Source organism: Leptodactylus fuscus, chromosome 7 (assembly GCF_031893055.1).
Source record: "Leptodactylus fuscus isolate aLepFus1 chromosome 7, aLepFus1.hap2, whole genome shotgun sequence".
Taxonomy (NCBI): domain Eukaryota; kingdom Metazoa; phylum Chordata; class Amphibia; order Anura; family Leptodactylidae; genus Leptodactylus; species Leptodactylus fuscus.
In genome coordinates this window covers 148,562,217-148,579,829 of record NC_134271.1, presented here as the reverse complement: position 1 = coordinate 148,579,829, position 17,613 = coordinate 148,562,217, and the positions used below count along the sequence as shown (strand labels likewise).

At 49.1% G+C, this 17,613-nt stretch overlaps 1 protein-coding gene across 2 annotated transcripts; it reads left to right on the top strand.

Annotated features, from left to right (window-relative positions):
• Positions 1–142: 142 nt before the first annotated feature.
• Positions 143–16,608, top strand: NCSTN (nicastrin). Of its 2 annotated transcripts, none has more exons than XM_075283247.1 (17): positions 143–244; positions 2,191–2,295; positions 2,781–2,904; positions 2,989–3,107; positions 5,254–5,399; positions 6,583–6,733; positions 6,900–7,006; positions 7,347–7,499; positions 7,796–7,900; positions 8,030–8,107; positions 8,207–8,376; positions 9,177–9,279; positions 14,293–14,385; positions 14,602–14,689; positions 14,785–14,957; positions 15,057–15,269; positions 15,362–16,608. In XM_075283247.1, exons 1-17 carry the CDS (start codon positions 169–171, stop codon positions 15,482–15,484), a joined length of 2,127 nt encoding a protein of 708 aa, XP_075139348.1. In that variant the 5' UTR covers positions 143–168; the 3' UTR covers positions 15,485–16,608. The 2 variants fall into 2 exon arrangements, with proteins under 2 accessions (XP_075139348.1, XP_075139347.1); XM_075283246.1 differs by having other exon boundaries at positions 6,897–7,006.
• Positions 16,609–17,613: the final 1,005 nt, after the last annotated feature.

The following is a 17,613-nucleotide window of genomic DNA, read 5'->3' as shown; positions in this document are numbered from 1 at the left end:
ACTAGTCCCCCCTCAGATCCCATACAACTCATGCCGCCTTCCGCTCAGACAGAAAGGGCGGAAGTGACGAGTAGGACTGGCGGAACTGTCACGCCTTTGTCATCATGGCCGCTCCCGCGAACTTCCGGTTAGGAAGTAAAAAGCGGAAGCCAGCACTGACGGCTGAATATGGCGGCTGCTGGAGAAAAAGGGGGATCCCGGCCGGGATGGAGAAGCCTGGGGGTGTCCCTGGTGCTGCTGGCAGGTGAGAGGTGGCCTGTGGAGGGCGCCATATACACAGCTTATGTTAGGGGGTTATTATTCCTCCAGTCTGGAGGACCCAACCAGTGTGTGTGTGTGGAAGAGGAGAACTGTCATGTGATCCAGCACCTAGACACACAATGTAGTATAGTGCTGTGTATAATAGGTACTGTGATGTAGTATAGTGCTGTGTATAATAGGTACTGTGATGTAGTATAGTGCTGTGTATAATAGGTACTGTGATGTAGTATAGTGCTGTGTATAATAGGTACTGTGATGTAGTATAGTGCTGTGTATAATAGGTACTGTGATGTAGTATAGTGCTGTGTATAATAGGTACTGTGATGTAGTATAGTGCTGTGTATAATAGGTACTGTGATGTATACGTGTTATACTGTACTACTATGTGTTATTACATTGTGTACTATATTATATGGTATTACTGGGTATTATTACACACTCTATTATATGGCTATGTATTATATTATATAGTATTATGGTACTATGTATTACATACTGTATGATATGGCTGTGTATTATATATTGTGCTATGTATTATATTGGGTTATTGTGTATTATGATATTGTACTACTGTAGCATATTACATAACATGCTATATGTACTGTATGGTATAATTATGTACTATACAGCATTACTGTGCATTATTAAATACATAATATACTTTATTGTTACATAGTATTATATTCTTCTAGTATGTAATATGACTGGTAGTTCTATAGCATTACAATATGCTCTACCGTGCACTGTATTGCTATGTAGTATATACTGTGTAGTAATATAGTATATAGATATGTCTTATATATCATACTCTGTATTGCTATGTGGTATATATGTGTAGTAATATCCTGTATAGTAATATAATATTATATAATACATGTTACACCATTTTTAGTAAAGCTTAACCAGATGATCCTTTTTTTTATCCTCTAGCATGACTTGCGCTCGGTTCACACCTGCGTTCGGGTCTCCGTTCTCAGCTTTCCGTCTTTTGCAGGCAGAAGACGGAAAGCTGTCAGAGCGGGTCCGGCCGTGAGCGGTGGTGAGCGTTTTAGGCTCTCCGCCGCAAAACCTGTTTTTTAAAATCGGACACAGAGTACTGCATGTCCGACTCTGTGTCCGATTTAAAAAAAAAAAAAAAAAAAACCGCTTCATGGCGGAGAGCATAAAACACTCACCGGCGCACACAGCGAGACAGCTTTCTCACCCATTCAAATGAAAGAGTCCTGCAGGTTTCCATCTCCTGCCTCAGTTTTGTGCAGGAAACGGAAACCTGCAGAACGGAGACCGGGCGCAGATGTGAACGAGCCCTTAGTATAATAATCCCTATAGTTTCCATCCTGCTCATCCTGACCCTTGGCCTGCACAGGGGGGCGTCAGGCAGTCACTGATGTTCTGTCAGCGCTCCGACACTGGTTGGCTGATCCGCTCGTGTGCAGGCGGAAGGTAAACAAAGACCAGGGCCCGGTCTGAGACGCTGCTGGAGCCCTGACTGAGCGGGCAGGCGAGTATACAGTGTTAGTACAGTAGTATTTTACATCATACTAGGGCGTAAAAACGAAATGTAGCAGACACCTCTTTAACCAGTGCAGGGAAGTCAAGCCTAGAAATGTCTCCCCCGGGGCAGGAGTCACAGGCTGTGTAGTAGTAAGTGAAGTCCTGTGATTACAATGTGATTCAAATAAGTGTCTCCCTCTAGGGGGAAGAGAGAGAAGTGTCATGTGAGCCAGCGGCTGTGTCTTTACTGTAACGTGTCACTCACAACCTCTATTTACTCCATTATTTATCATCTCTTACAGTCTCTCCGGTGCGGAGTCTCTCCGGTGCACAGATTTACCCACGACTGATATCACCCGCCCCTCTTATTCCGCTCCTGCACTGTATATAAGCCGTATACCTCACTGTCTCCTCTCTCCTGTGTTTCTTTCACAGCCCTGTGTCAGGGAAGTTCTGTGGAGAGGAAGATTTACGTCTCCCTGAACAGCACGGCCCCCTGCGTGCGGCTTCTCAACGCCACCCACCAGATAGGCTGCCAGTGTAAGTACTTACTATGGGGGGGGGGGGGAAAGTAACTTATCCAGCTTTCCCCACATTCAGAGTGTAACTCTGTGGATTTCCCAGCCATTCTGAATCACTGGAAAGCTGGGTGACTCCGCTATAGACAATACACAGAGCTGATTGCTGTATGATTCCTCCTAATATTTTTTTGATAAACGTGAACGTGGTCTTTTTGGGTGGAGCTTAGACCTCATTACCTCCCATACTTCCTGGTCTATGAAGAGAATGCGAGAACGGCAGTAAATACTGACACAAACAATTTAGAATATGTAATTAATGGTAACTTTAGTTAATAAATTATATCAATTGTTAATATTCACTGTTCACTATGTTTTTAATCTTCAGTAGAAGAAAGACACCCTGACCATATAGATGCAGATCGTCCCGACAGTCTAAATATCTGGGGTAATAGGGAATTACAGAACCTCCCCAGAAGTGGTAACAGGGCACTTGGTATTTTGCAGCTTCTAGAAATGGTGACACAGGAGTGATCCATGTCGTGGAGAAGGAAGAGGATTTATCCTGGGTACTGGAGACCGGGCCGAACCCTCCGTACATGGTGCTGCTAGAGGGCAACCTGTTTACCAGGTAAAGTGTTCACATGAAGGAAAAGAAAACTCGGTGTAATGATCTAGAAGCAAATTATTACACATGGATGAATGTTTCCCCCAGAGACACCCTGCTGAAATTCAAGGAGAGCTCTAGAATATCTGGAATAGCAGTAATGTACGCAAAACCTCCCCCACCTGAAGGATTCTCCCTGGACCTTCCATGTCCTAACGATGGCTTTGGTGAGTTTACTCTATCCATAATAAAATATATATATATATATATATATATATATATATATATATATATATATATATACTGTACATGTATACTGCCCCTCATGTACACGAATATAACTACTATAATACTACTCCTATGTACAAGAATATAACTACTATAATACTACTCCTATGTACAAGAATATAACTACTATAATACTCCCTCCTATGTACAAGAATATAACTACTATAATACTACCTCCTATGTACAAGAATATAACTACTATAATACTACTCCTATGTACAAGAATATAACTACTATAATACTACTCCTATGTACAAGAATATAACTACTATAATACTACTCCTATGTACAAGAATATAACTACTATAATACTGCCCCTATGTACAAGAATATAACTACTATAATACTACTCCTATGTACAAAAATATAACTACTATAATACTACCTCCTATGTACAAGAATATAACTACTATAATACTACTCCTATGTACAAGAATATAACTACTATAATACTGCTCCTATGTACAAGAATATAACTACTATAATACTACTCCTATGTACAAGAATATAACTACTATAATACTACTACTATGTACAAGAATATAACTACTATAATACTGCTCCTATGTACAAGAATATAACTACTATAATACTACTCCTATGTACAAGAATATAACTACTATAATACTACTCCTATGTACAAGAATATAACTACTATAATACTACCTCCTATGTACAAGAATATAACTACTATAATACTGCTCCTATGTACAAGAATATAACTACTATAATACTACTCCTATGTACAAGAATATAACTACTATAATACTACTACTATGTACAAGAATATAACTACTATAATACTACTCCTATGTACAAGAATATCACTACTATAATACTACCTCCTATGTACAAGAATATAACTACTATAATACTACTACTATGTACAAGAATATCACTACTATAATACTACCTCCTATGTACAAGAATATAACTACTATAATACTACTCCTATGTACAAGAATATAACTACTATAATACTACTACTATGTACAAGAATATAACTACTATAATACTGCCCCTATGTACAAGAATATAACTACTATAATACTGCTCCTATGTACAAGAATATACCTACTATAATACTGCTCCTATGTACAAGAATATAACTACTATAATACTACCTCCTATGTACAAGAATATAACTACTATAATACCTCCTATGTACAAGAATATAACTACTATAATACTGCTCCTATGTACAAGAATATAACTACTATAATACTGCTCCTATGTACAAGAATATAACTATAACACTGCTCCTATGTACAAGAATATAACTACTATAACACTGCTCCTATGTACAAGAATATAACTACTATAATACTGCTCCTATGTACAAGAATATAACTACTATAATACTGCTCCTATGTACAAGAATATAACTACTATAATACTACTCCTATGTACAAGAATATAACTACTATAATACTGCTCCTATGTACAAGAATATAACTACTATAATACTGCTCCTATGTACATGACTATAACTACTATAATACTACTCCTATGTACATGACTATAACTACTATAATACTACTCCTATGTACAAGAATATAACTACTATAATACTGCTCCTATGTACAAGAATATAACTACTATAATACTACCTCCTATGTACAAGAATATAACTACTATAATACTGCTCCTATGTACAAGAATATAACTACTATAATACTACCTCCTATGTACAAGAATATAACTACTATAATACTACCTCCTATGTACAAGAATATAACTACTATAATACTACCTCCTATGTACAAGAATATAACTACTATAATACTACCTCCTATGTACAAGAATATAACTACTATAATACTACTCCTATGTACAAGAATATAACTACTATAATACTACCTCCTATGTACAAGAATATAACTACTATAATACTACTCCTATGTACAAGAATATAACTACTATAATACTACCTCCTATGTACAAGAATATAACTACTATAATACTACTCCTATGTACAAGAATATAACTACTATAATACTACCTCCTATGTACAAGAATATAACTACTATAATACTGCTCCTATGTACAAGAATATAACTACTATAATACCGCTCCTATGTACAGGAGTATACACTGATGTCCATGGCCCCCAGTACTCGCACTGTAATGGTACATTGTGGAATCCTCTGGGTAGTGGGATGTCCTATGAAGATTTCCAGTTTCCCATCTTCCTTCTTCAGGATGAGAATGAGACGGAGGTTATAAAGCAGGTTGGTTTCAGTAACTCTTTGCCCTGATTCACTTTCTTCCTATCACCCTTTTACTCTTCCTTGCTCTTTCCCTCCTTCCCTCTGCCCCTCGCTCTGGCGTCCTCCTTCCCTCTGCCCCTCGCTCTGGCGTCCTCCTTCCCTCTGCCCCTCGCTCTGGCGTCCTCCTTCCCTCTGCCCCTCGCTCTGGCCTCCTCCTTCCCTCTGCCCCTCGCTCTGGCGTCCTCCTTCCCTCTGCCCCTCGCTCTGGCCTCCTCCTTCCCTCTGCCCCTCGCTCTGGCCTCCTCCTTCCCTCTGCCCCTCGCTCTGGCCTCCTCCTTCCCTCTGCCCCTCGCTCTGGCCTCCTCCTTCCCTCTGCCCCTCGCTCTGGCCTCCTCCTTCCCTCTGCCCCTCGCTCTGGCCTCCTCCTTCCCTCTGCCCCTCGCTCTGGCCTCCTCCTTCCCTCTGCCCCTCGCTCTGGCCTCCTCCTTCCCTCTGCCCCTCGCTCTCGCCTCCTCCTTCCCTCTGCCCCTCGCTCTCGCCTCCTCCTTCCCTCTGCCCCTCGCTCTGGCCTCCTCCTTCCCTCTGCCCCTCGCTCTCGCCTCCTCCTTCCCTCTGCCCCTCGCTCTGGCCCCCTCCTTCCCTCTGCCCCTCGCTCTGGCCTCCTCCTTCCCTCTGCCCCTCGCTCTGGCCTCCTCCTTCCCTCTGCCCCTCGCTCTGGCCTCCTCCTTCCCTCTGCCCCTCGCTCTGGCCTCCTCCTTCCCTCTGCCCCTCGCTCTGGCCTCCTCCTTCCCTCTGCCCCTCGCTCTGGCCTCCTCCTTCCCTCTGCCCCTCGCTCTGGCCTCCTCCTTCCCTCTGCCCCTCGCTCTCGCCTCCTCCGCCCCTCGCTCTCGCCTCCTCCGCCCCGCTCTCGCCTCTCCTTCCCTCTCCGCCCCTCGCTCTCAGCCTCCTCCTTCCCTCGGCCTCGCTCCCTCTCCTCGGCCTCTCCGCCCTCCCTCCTTCCTCGGCTCTCGCTCTGCCAACCTCCAACTCCTCTGCCCTCGGCTCCCTCCTCCCTCGTCCCCTCCTCTCGCCTCCTCCTTCCCTCGGCCCCTCGCTCTCGCCTCCTCCTTCCCTCGGCCCCTCGCTCTCGCCTCCTCCTTCCCTCGGCCCCTCGCTCTCGCCTCCTCCTTCACTCTCCATCTTCCTTACTCTCCTGTCTCTTCAGTGTTACAGAGATCACAACATTCCTGAGAACGACACTGCGCCCAAGTACCCGCTGTGCGCCATGCAGCTGATATCGCCCATGCATGCTGTCACCAGCACCGTCACCTGCATGAGGCGCAATTCCATCCAGATGTCCTTCAGCATTAACCCTGGTGGGTGTCTCCGGGAATCAAAGGGGGTTTTGTACTATTTTTATAGGTTACTCATTTTGAGGGTGAGGGACAATTTATTCCTTTAAATAAGCCCCTCCCCCTGTACAGTATATAACACACCATGTCCCGGCCCCGGTGTAGTGACGTCATCACTGTCTTTCAGAAGCTGTGTGCGATTCTCTTGCCGGTTACAATGTCTGGAGCACCGTGAAACCGGTCAACAACACGGCGACCATGGCGCCGGAGGATCAGGTGGTGGTGTCGGCTGCCAGGGTAAGTGAAATGTGGGGAGGGGGCAGTGTCACGGGTGTCCTAAATCTAGAGGTCTCCATGGAGGTTTCATACGTAATGTCCTATGGCAGGCTTCAGGACGTCTGCTAGGCCTCGCTCGCCATAATAACCAACAACACCAGTAGTTTAATATAGGGAGGACTCTTGGCGATGGATTGGCGGCCACTGTGGGATTAAAGGGATTAAATTTGGCCACCTCCTCCAAATATATATATATATGAATGATATAACCCCCTTCTCCTTAAAGTAGACCTCCCCTTTAAGTCATGTGATCTAATACGGTTTCTTTCAGCCATGTTTTGTGATTTCTGTCTTTGCCCAGCTGGACGGCCGCTCATTCTTCTGGAACCTGGCGCCCGCGGCGGAGAGTACGGTGTCCAGCCTGGTCACACAGCTGGCGGCCGCCGAGGCGATCCACAAGATGGCCGACTCGCAGACATTACCCAGGAATATCATGTTTGCCTTCTTCCAAGGGGTAAGTTGGAGAATTTACCTACGATGACCCAAGGAGGATGCTACAACCCAACCCGCCCAAGTCCCTCCATTCTCTGTCTTCTGCTGCTCAGCCCATGTGTCAGTCTTCACTGAGGTTCTGACATTCTATTCCTCGAGCAGAATAAATTGTATTATGGATTTCGGACTGTCAGGGCATGCTGGGTGTTCTAGTTCTGCCACTTTGGGAGGGGTATAGGTTGCAGCCTGTTGGTATGAGGAAACATTTTCCTTCATTTTCGGGGAAGACGTTGACACTCTCTTGTTTGTTTTCTTCAGGAAGTCTTTGATTACATCGGCAGCTCCCGCATGGTTTATGACATGGAGAAGGGGAGATTTCCCGTCCGGCTGAACAACATTCACTCCTTTGTCGAGCTCAGTCAGGTAAGTCACCTAGGTGGTTACTGTCTGTCCGCCATGCTTTACACTGCAGGTCGGCTCCTAGTCCAGGGTCGCCCCTATGATCTGTAAGGGTTAACTTTTTCTTTTTCTGATTCTGCTCTTGTCCACCAGGTGGCGCTGAGGAACAGCTCTGTTCTGTGGATCCACACCGATCCTATCTCCCGCAGTAACGAGTCTTTGAACGCTGAGGTAGGTGCTCGGGTGGTGGTGACCAGAGGAATGTTTGGCTCCCTCTAGTGGCCGGGTAGTGAACAGCACTTTTATACTCTAGTTGTTCTCCTCTACCAGGTGGAGCAGATGATCGCGGCTCTGAAAACCTCCAGCAGAGACACCAATGTCACCCTGCAAGAAGTCGGCCAGTCCCAAGCCCTCCCGCCCGCCTCCTTCCAGAGGTTCCTGAGAGCCCGTAATATCCCCGGGGTGGTGCTGACCGACCACAGAGCTACCTACCGCAACATGTAAGGCTACCGCTACCCTCCTCACCCCTCCTGAAACTCCTATCGGCCGCCATTTATGTTGCAGGAGTCATCAGCATTCTGATTGACCTGATTCTTTAGGTTTGCCTATTGCCACCACTAGGGGGCGATCAGTATACAGCTTTAATAATGACTCCCTTGACCTTACTGTTTGAGTAAATGTGAGTCTATCCCATAATATAACAATTCTGGAGCATCTTCTCTTCTAACTGTGTGTTGTACGATTCCTCTGTTATTCCTCCTGGAAGTATAGCTGATTAATTTGACAGCTGGGTGTTAACCCTCTCCTTATCAATACGGGGTCGGCTCTGATTGGACGGTTGTAGAGAGTGTTGCGACACACCCTGTTAACGCCTGTCAGGTTATTCATATATTTCCAGTAGTAGTAACAGAGGAATGTAAGCACTTAAGATGTAAGATGAGGTTCTCCAGGGTTACTGTACAGGTTATACATGTATTTACTAGCTTGTCTGGGACGGTAGACTTGATTGCTGTTTTCGCTTCTCTGCTTACCCAGCACAGCGCCATCCTTTCTATAGTGGCGATCTCTGGTATTGCAGTTCATCCCCATTCATGTGAATGGTCATGTGCCCAGCAGATGTGATGTCACTGCCTGAGAAGAGAAAGTGGAGCTCAGTATCACAGTCCCAGATACTAGTTATTGGGCATTGACCAGCCAGTCTCCAGGGTCAATGGCCCGAGCATTGTAGTGTGATTTCCTCCAGCAGGTGGCAGTGTGCAGCCTTAGAACAGGAGCTGATGAGGCTTCTCTCCTCCCGCAGGTACTATAACAGTATGTATGATATGGCCGCCAGCATCAACGTGAGCTATCCCAGCGGACTCTCTAAAGAAGAGGCTCTCAACTATATCACAGACACTGCTCAGGTGACTACTAGTGACTGTACACGTGACAGCCGGGGCATGCTCAGGTGACTACTAGTGACTGTACACGTGACAGCCGGGGCATGCTCAGGTGACTACTAGTGACTGTACACGTGACAGCCGGGGCATGCTCAGGTGACTACTAGTGACTGTACACGTGACAGCCGGGGCATGCTCAGGTGACTACTAGTGACTGTACATGTGACAGCCGGGGCATGCTCAGGTGACTACTAGTGGCTGTACACGTGACAGCCGGGGCATGCTCAGGTGACTACTAGTGACTGTACACGTGACAGCCGGGGCATGCTCAGGTGACTACTAGTGACTGTACATGTGACAGCCGGGGCATGCTCAGGTGACTACTAGTGGCTGTGTACACGTGACAGCCGGGGCACGCTCAGGTGACTACTAGTGACTGTACACGTGACAGCCGGGGCATGCTCAGGTGACTACTAGTGACTGTACATGTGACAGCCGGGGCATGCTCAGGTGACTACTAGTGACTGTACATGTGACAGCCGGGGCATGCTCAGGTGACTACTAGTGGCTGTGTACACGTGACAGCCGGGGCATGCTCAGGTGACTACTAGTGACTGTACACGTGACAGCCGGGGCATGCTCAGGTGACTACTAGTGACTCTACACGTGACAGCCGGGGCATGCTCAGGTGACTACTAGTGACTGTACACGTGACAGCCGGGGCATGCTCAGGTGACTACTAGTGACTGTACACGTGACAGCCGGGGCATGCTCAGGTGACTACTAGTGACTGTACACGTGACAGCCGGGGCATGCTCAGGTGACTACTAGTGACTGTACACGTGACAGCCGGGGCATGCTCAGGTGACTACTAGTGGCTGTACACGTGACAGCCGGGGCATGCTCAGGTGACTACTAGTGACTGTACACGTGACAGCCGGGGCATGCTCAGGTGACTACTAGTGACTGTACATGTGACAGCCGGGGCATGCTCAGGTGACTACTAGTGACTGTACACGTGACAGCCGGGGCATGCTCAGGTGACTACTAGTGACTGTACACGTGACAGCCGGGGCATGCTCAGGTGACTACTAGTGGCTGTACACGTGACAGCCGGGGCATGCTCAGGTGACTACTAGTGACTGTACACGTGACAGCCGGGGCATGCTCAGGTGACTACTAGTGACTGTACATGTGACAGCCGGGGCATGCTCAGGTGACTACTAGTGGCTGTGTACACGTGACAGCCGGGGCATGCTCAGGTGACTACTAGTGACTGTACACGTGACAGCCGGGGCATGCTCAGGTGACTACTAGTGACTGTACACGTGACAGCCGGGGCATGCTCAGGTGACTACTAGTGACTCTACACGTGACAGCCGGGGCATGCTCAGGTGACTACTAGTGACTGTACATGTGACAGCCGGGGCATGCTCAGGTGACTACTAGTGGCTGTACACGTGACAGCCGGGGCATGCTCAGGTGACTACTAGTGGCTGTACACGTGACAGCCGGGGCATGCTCAGGTGACTACTAGTGACTCTACACGTGACAGCCGGGGCATGCTCAGGTGACTACTAGTGACTGTACACGTGACAGCCGGGGCATGCTCAGGTGACTACTAGTGACTCTACACGTGACAGCCGGGGCATGCTCAGGTGACTACTAGTGACTGTACACGTGACAGCCGGGGCATGCTCAGGTGACTACTAGTGACTCTACATGTGACAGCCGGGGCATGCTCAGGTGACTACTAGTGGCTGTACACGTGACAGCCGGGGCATGCTCAGGTGACTACTAGTGACTGTACACGTGACAGCCGGGGCATGCTCAGGTGACTACTAGTGGCTGTACACGTGACAGCCGGGGCATGCTCAGGTGACTACTAGTGACTCTACACGTGACAGCCGGGGCATGCTCAGGTGACTACTAGTGACTGTACACGTGACAGCCGGGGCATGCTCAGGTGACTACTAGTGACTCTACATGTGACAGCCGGGGCATGCTCAGGTGACTACTAGTGGCTGTACACGTGACAGCCGGGGCACGCTCAGGTGACTACTAGTGACTGTACACGTGACAGCCGGGGCATGCTCAGGTGACTACTAGTGACTGTACACGTGACAGCCGGGGCATGCTCAGGTGACTACTAGTGACTCTACATGTGACAGCCGGGGCATGCTCAGGTGACTACTAGTGACTGTACACGTGACAGCCGGGGCATGCTCAGGTGACTACTAGTGACTGTACACGTGACAGCTGGGGCATGCTCAGGTGACTACTAGTGACTGTACACGTGACAGCCGGGGCATGCTCAGGTGACTACTAGTGACTGTACACGTGACAGCCGGGGCATGCTCAGGTGACTACTAGTGACTGTACATGTGACAGCCGGGGCATGCTCAGGTGACTACTAGTGACTGTACACGTGACAGCCGGGGCATGCTCAGGTGACTACTAGTGACTGTACACGTGACAGCCGGGGCATGCTCAGGTGACTACTAGTGGCTGTACACGTGACAGCCGGGGCATGCTCAGGTGACTACTAGTGACTGTACACGTGACAGCCGGGGCATGCTCAGGTGACTACTAGTGACTGTACATGTGACAGCCGGGGCATGCTCAGGTGACTACTAGTGGCTGTGTACACGTGACAGCCGGGGCATGCTCAGGTGACTACTAGTGACTGTACACGTGACAGCCGGGGCATGCTCAGGTGACTACTAGTGACTCTACACGTGACAGCCGGGGCATGCTCAGGTGACTACTAGTGACTGTACACGTGACAGCCGGGGCATGCTCAGGTGACTACTAGTGACTCTACATGTGACAGCCGGGGCATGCTCAGGTGACTACTAGTGGCTGTACACGTGACAGCCGGGGCATGCTCAGGTGACTACTAGTGACTGTACACGTGACAGCCGGGGCATGCTCAGGTGACTACTAGTGGCTGTACACGTGACAGCCGGGGCATGCTCAGGTGACTACTAGTGACTCTACACGTGACAGCCGGGGCATGCTCAGGTGACTACTAGTGACTGTACACGTGACAGCCGGGGCATGCTCAGGTGACTACTAGTGACTCTACATGTGACAGCCGGGGCATGCTCAGGTGACTACTAGTGGCTGTACACGTGACAGCCGGGGCACGCTCAGGTGACTACTAGTGACTGTACACGTGACAGCCGGGGCATGCTCAGGTGACTACTAGTGACTGTACACGTGACAGCCGGGGCATGCTCAGGTGACTACTAGTGACTCTACATGTGACAGCCGGGGCATGCTCAGGTGACTACTAGTGACTGTACACGTGACAGCCGGGGCATGCTCAGGTGACTACTAGTGACTGTACACGTGACAGCTGGGGCATGCTCAGGTGACTACTAGTGACTGTACACGTGACAGCCGGGGCATGCTCAGGTGACTACTAGTGACTGTACACGTGACAGCCGGGGCATGCTCAGGTGACTACTAGTGACTGTACATGTGACAGCCGGGGCATGCTCAGGTGACTACTAGTGACTGTACACGTGACAGCCGGGGCATGCTCAGGTGACTACTAGTGACTGTACACGTGACAGCCGGGGCATGCTCAGGTGACTACTAGTGGCTGTACACGTGACAGCCGGGGCATGCTCAGGTGACTACTAGTGACTGTACACGTGACAGCCGGGGCATGCTCAGGTGACTACTAGTGACTGTACATGTGACAGCCGGGGCATGCTCAGGTGACTACTAGTGGCTGTGTACACGTGACAGCCGGGGCATGCTCAGGTGACTACTAGTGACTGTACACGTGACAGCCGGGGCATGCTCAGGTGACTACTAGTGACTGTACACGTGACAGCCGGGGCATGCTCAGGTGACTACTAGTGACTCTACACGTGACAGCCGGGGCATGCTCAGGTGACTACTAGTGACTGTACATGTGACAGCCGGGGCATGCTCAGGTGACTACTAGTGACTCTACACGTGACAGCCGGGGCATGCTCAGGTGACTACTAGTGACTGTACACGTGACAGCCGGGGCATGCTCAGGTGACTACTAGTGACTCTACACGTGACAGCCGGGGCATGCTCAGGTGACTACTAGTGACTGTACACGTGACAGCCGGGGCATGCTCAGGTGACTACTAGTGACTCTACATGTGACAGCCGGGGCATGCTCAGGTGACTACTAGTGGCTGTACACGTGACAGCCGGGGCATGCTCAGGTGACTACTAGTGACTGTACACGTGACAGCCGGGGCATGCTCAGGTGACTACTAGTGGCTGTACACGTGACAGCCGGGGCATGCTCAGGTGACTACTAGTGACTCTACACGTGACAGCCGGGGCATGCTCAGGTGACTACTAGTGACTGTACACGTGACAGCCGGGGCATGCTCAGGTGACTACTAGTGACTCTACATGTGACAGCCGGGGCATGCTCAGGTGACTACTAGTGGCTGTACACGTGACAGCCGGGGCACGCTCAGGTGACTACTAGTGACTGTACACGTGACAGCCGGGGCATGCTCAGGTGACTACTAGTGACTGTACATGTGACAGCCGGGGCATGCTCAGGTGACTACTAGTGATGTGTACACATGACAGCCGGGGCACGCTCAGGTGACTACTAGTGACTCTACACGTGACAGCCGGGGCACGCTCAGGTGACTACTAGTGACTGTACACGTGACAGCTGGGGCATGCTCAGGTGACTACTAGTGACTGTACACGTGACAGCCGGGGCATGCTCAGGTGACTACTAGTGACTGTACACGTGACAGCCGGGGCATGCTCAGGTGACTACTAGTGACTGTACACGTGACAGCGGGGGCATGCTCAGGTGACTACTAGTGACTGTACACGTGACAGCCGGGGCATGCTCAGGTGACTACTAGTGACTGTACACGTGACAGCCGGGGCATGCTCAGGTGACTACAAGTGACTCTACACGTGACAGCCGGGGCATGCTCAGTTGATTCTCAAAAACAGAACTAAAAAAAAAAAAAAGTGTATATAAAATAACTTTATTGCTCTTTTTGTTTGCAGTCTCTCTCAGAAGTCGCCACTGTGCTCGCCAAGACCCTGTACCAGCTGGCGGGCGGTAAAGACGGCGCCGAAATCAAAGTGGATGTGAAGTCGGTAAGAAGCCGGTCACACATATTCAGTCCTTCTATAAATCCGGTCCCTTTTACTTTTCTCCTCCAATCAGATCTAAAGCCGGTCAGGTCACATGTCTGACTAAGGGGGAGAGATGAAAATGACCGGAAATGGGCAAAATTTTTGTCCGAATTGTGAATATTGAGTAGCCCATATGCCAAATCTGGAGGCCTCAGGGGATTCTCGGTCGTCTTGCAGGTCACGCGGATGTTATACGGCTTCCTGGTGATGTCCAACAACAGCTGGTTTCAGTCCATCATCCGCTCCGACTGGAAGGGGCATCTGGGTAAGGACCGGTCAACCCCCTGACCGAACCAAAAAGTTCCGGCCGCGGACCAGGCTCGTGAAGGGGTTAATGGTGTCGGGTTTTTTTCCCCATAGAGGACAAACCTCCGCAGTATTACGTGACGGCCACCTCCATGGGCAACAAGCCCACCCCAAACCCCCCCACCAGCTTCCTGATCTCCGTCCTCGCCAACCTGACCGGGCAAGTGGTCAATTACACCAAGGAGGAATGTCAGAGCCCCGACAAGGCCAACGATCCCAAGAGAGAGGCAAGTATACGTTACGCTCCGGAGCTGCGCTCACTATTCTGCAGGCTTCAGAGCTGAAATCTCCCAGCATTCCCTATATATCTTATTATTTTTTCTCAGTTGTACGAGTACTTATGGGTGCAGGGTCCACTGGATGATAACTCTACCACCCGGGCCCCGTATTGCGTACGCAGCACCCTCCGCAGCCACCTGGCCGAGTCTCCCGCCTTCGAGTTGAACGAGTGGGATTCCAAAGAGTATTCCACCTGGACCGAAAGCCGCTGGAAGGAAATCCGGGCCCGCATATTCCTAGTGCCCAGTCACGAGCTAGAGGTGGGTGTGGCCGGCGTCTGTGATGTCACCGATGATGTCATGAAGCGTGAAGGTTAATCTCCTCTCTGTTGCGTTTCTGTCTTTGCCCGCAGGTGATCACGCTAGTCGTCGGCATCGTCGTCCTCCTGGTGTCTTTCGGAGCCACCTACTTTATCAACTCCAAGGCCGCCATACTGTTCACCAGCACACAAGATGGCGACGCGGGGGCTTACTAGAGACTCTACTGCTCCCTGCTGGACGGAGGACTGTGATAGCTGCTGCTTGCACTGGTTGGGTGGGAACGCCCATGCTGCTGACGGATCCACACTGGAAGGGACTTCAGTTTTTTTTTTTTTTAATTTTCTCCTTTGGGTTCAAGCAGCGCCCATGACGGGGATCAACAATCCTCCCCCACCGACAGGAAAAAGTGCAACGTGACGACACGGAGTTTCCAAGATGGAGGCTCCAGATCCGGGACCAAATGCGTCCTCTGCTTTACTGTGCAGCTTAGAAACGGTTAACCCACTTCCTCACTCCAAAATGGACACCAGCCAACAACACGTAGAGGGGTACTCCTGATTCTTCCCACTTACTGATGGACTCCCAATTCAGCCATGAGCTGAAGATCTGAGACCAGGTTGGTTGGTTGGGGGTGTGCTGCCTGCCAACTCAACGATTGACTGGTTCATAGGGCGGTGCTGCCTGTCAACCAATGGAGTTACTGGTTCGTAGGGCGGTGCTTCCTGCCAACCAATGGAGTCACTGGTTCATAGGCTGGTGCTGGCTGCCAACCAATGGAATCGCTAGTTCATAGTAGCATGCTGCCTGCCAACCCGATGATTGACTGGTTCAACCATGCTTTCCATTGGTTAGTGGCGAGCACACTCCTATCAACCATTTCTTCCATTGGCTGGTAGCCCGCATACCTGTATCAACCAAGCTTTCCATTGGTTGGTGGCCAACACACCTCCACTTACTAGTCTTTCCATAGAGGTAGCCTACCCTCCCACCAATGGAGGTCCGGGTTGGTAGGCCGTGTTCCCCTGGCCGCTATACCTGTACACATCTAATCTGGTTCAGCCCCATGACACCAGCAGACACGCGCTGTGTGGACAGTTTGGCGGCAGTCTCCCTTTATGGCAGTCTCCATCTCTTCTGTGGTAATTTTTCAGATTCTCCGCTTCTTTACGTGTAAATTTTTTTGTGAAATTCAGAACAATTTTTTTCGCCACCTACAGAATTATTGGGACTTTCGGAGTTGCCGGGTGATTTTTCATGAACAACATTCGGGATCTCTCATTGTTCTTGTGTTTTTTTTTTTTTGTTTTTTTTTTTGTTCCCCTTTCCTAAAATGTAATAAAAGGACTAAAAATCGAAATTTTGCTGATAAGTGTTTGATGGAAATCTCAGATTTACGCCTCGTAGAATGACTGCCATAACGTAGAAGTAGAGAGGAGCAAACTGGTTTTGGAATGAACCAACTAACATGGCCCTCGGGGGATCAGATGGGTTCAGCCATAATGCCTTGCACTCGTGATGAGAGAGACAATCAGAAGAGACGAGAAGTCAGACATCATGGCTGACTCCGGCTGTATAGAAAGACCAGGGAGACTGAGAAGAAGTCTGATGTGTGGGGTGAGATGAGCGAGATAGGATCTCTGCACTCAGAATGAGATAGGTAAGGATTGATAGAGACAGGAGATTGACTTCATAGAGCGATGGGAAACTGAATTGATAAAAATCAGAAACTGAATTCATAGAAAGCGATAGTTAACTATTGTAGTACTGCGATGTAACCTCTAGGTGTCACGTTGAGTACCTTTCTATAGAAATCACCGCAGTACTGAGCTGTCACCTCTAGGTGTCACGTCGAGTTCCTTTCTATAGAAATCACTGCAGTAGTGAGCTGTAACCTCTAGGTGTCACGTCGAGTTCCTTTCTATAGAAATCACCGCAGTACTGAGCTGTCACCTCTAGGTGTCACATCGAGTACCTTTCTATAGAAATCACTGCAGTACTGAGCTGTCACCTCTAGGTGTCACGTTGAGTACCTTTCTGTAGAAATCACTGCAGTACTGAGCTGTCACCTCTAGGTGTCACGTTGAGTACCTTTCTGTAGAAATCACTGCAGTACTGAGCTGTAACCTCTAGGTGTCACGTTGAGTACCTTTCTATAGAAATCACTGCAGTACTGAGCTGTAACCTCTAGGTGTCACATCGAGTACCTTTCTATAGAAATCACTGCAGTACTGAGCTGTAACCTCTAGGTGTCACGTTGAGTACCTTTCTATAGAAATCACTGCAGTACTGAGCTGTCACCTCTAGGTGTCACGTCGAGTTCCTTTCTATAGAAATCACTGCAGTA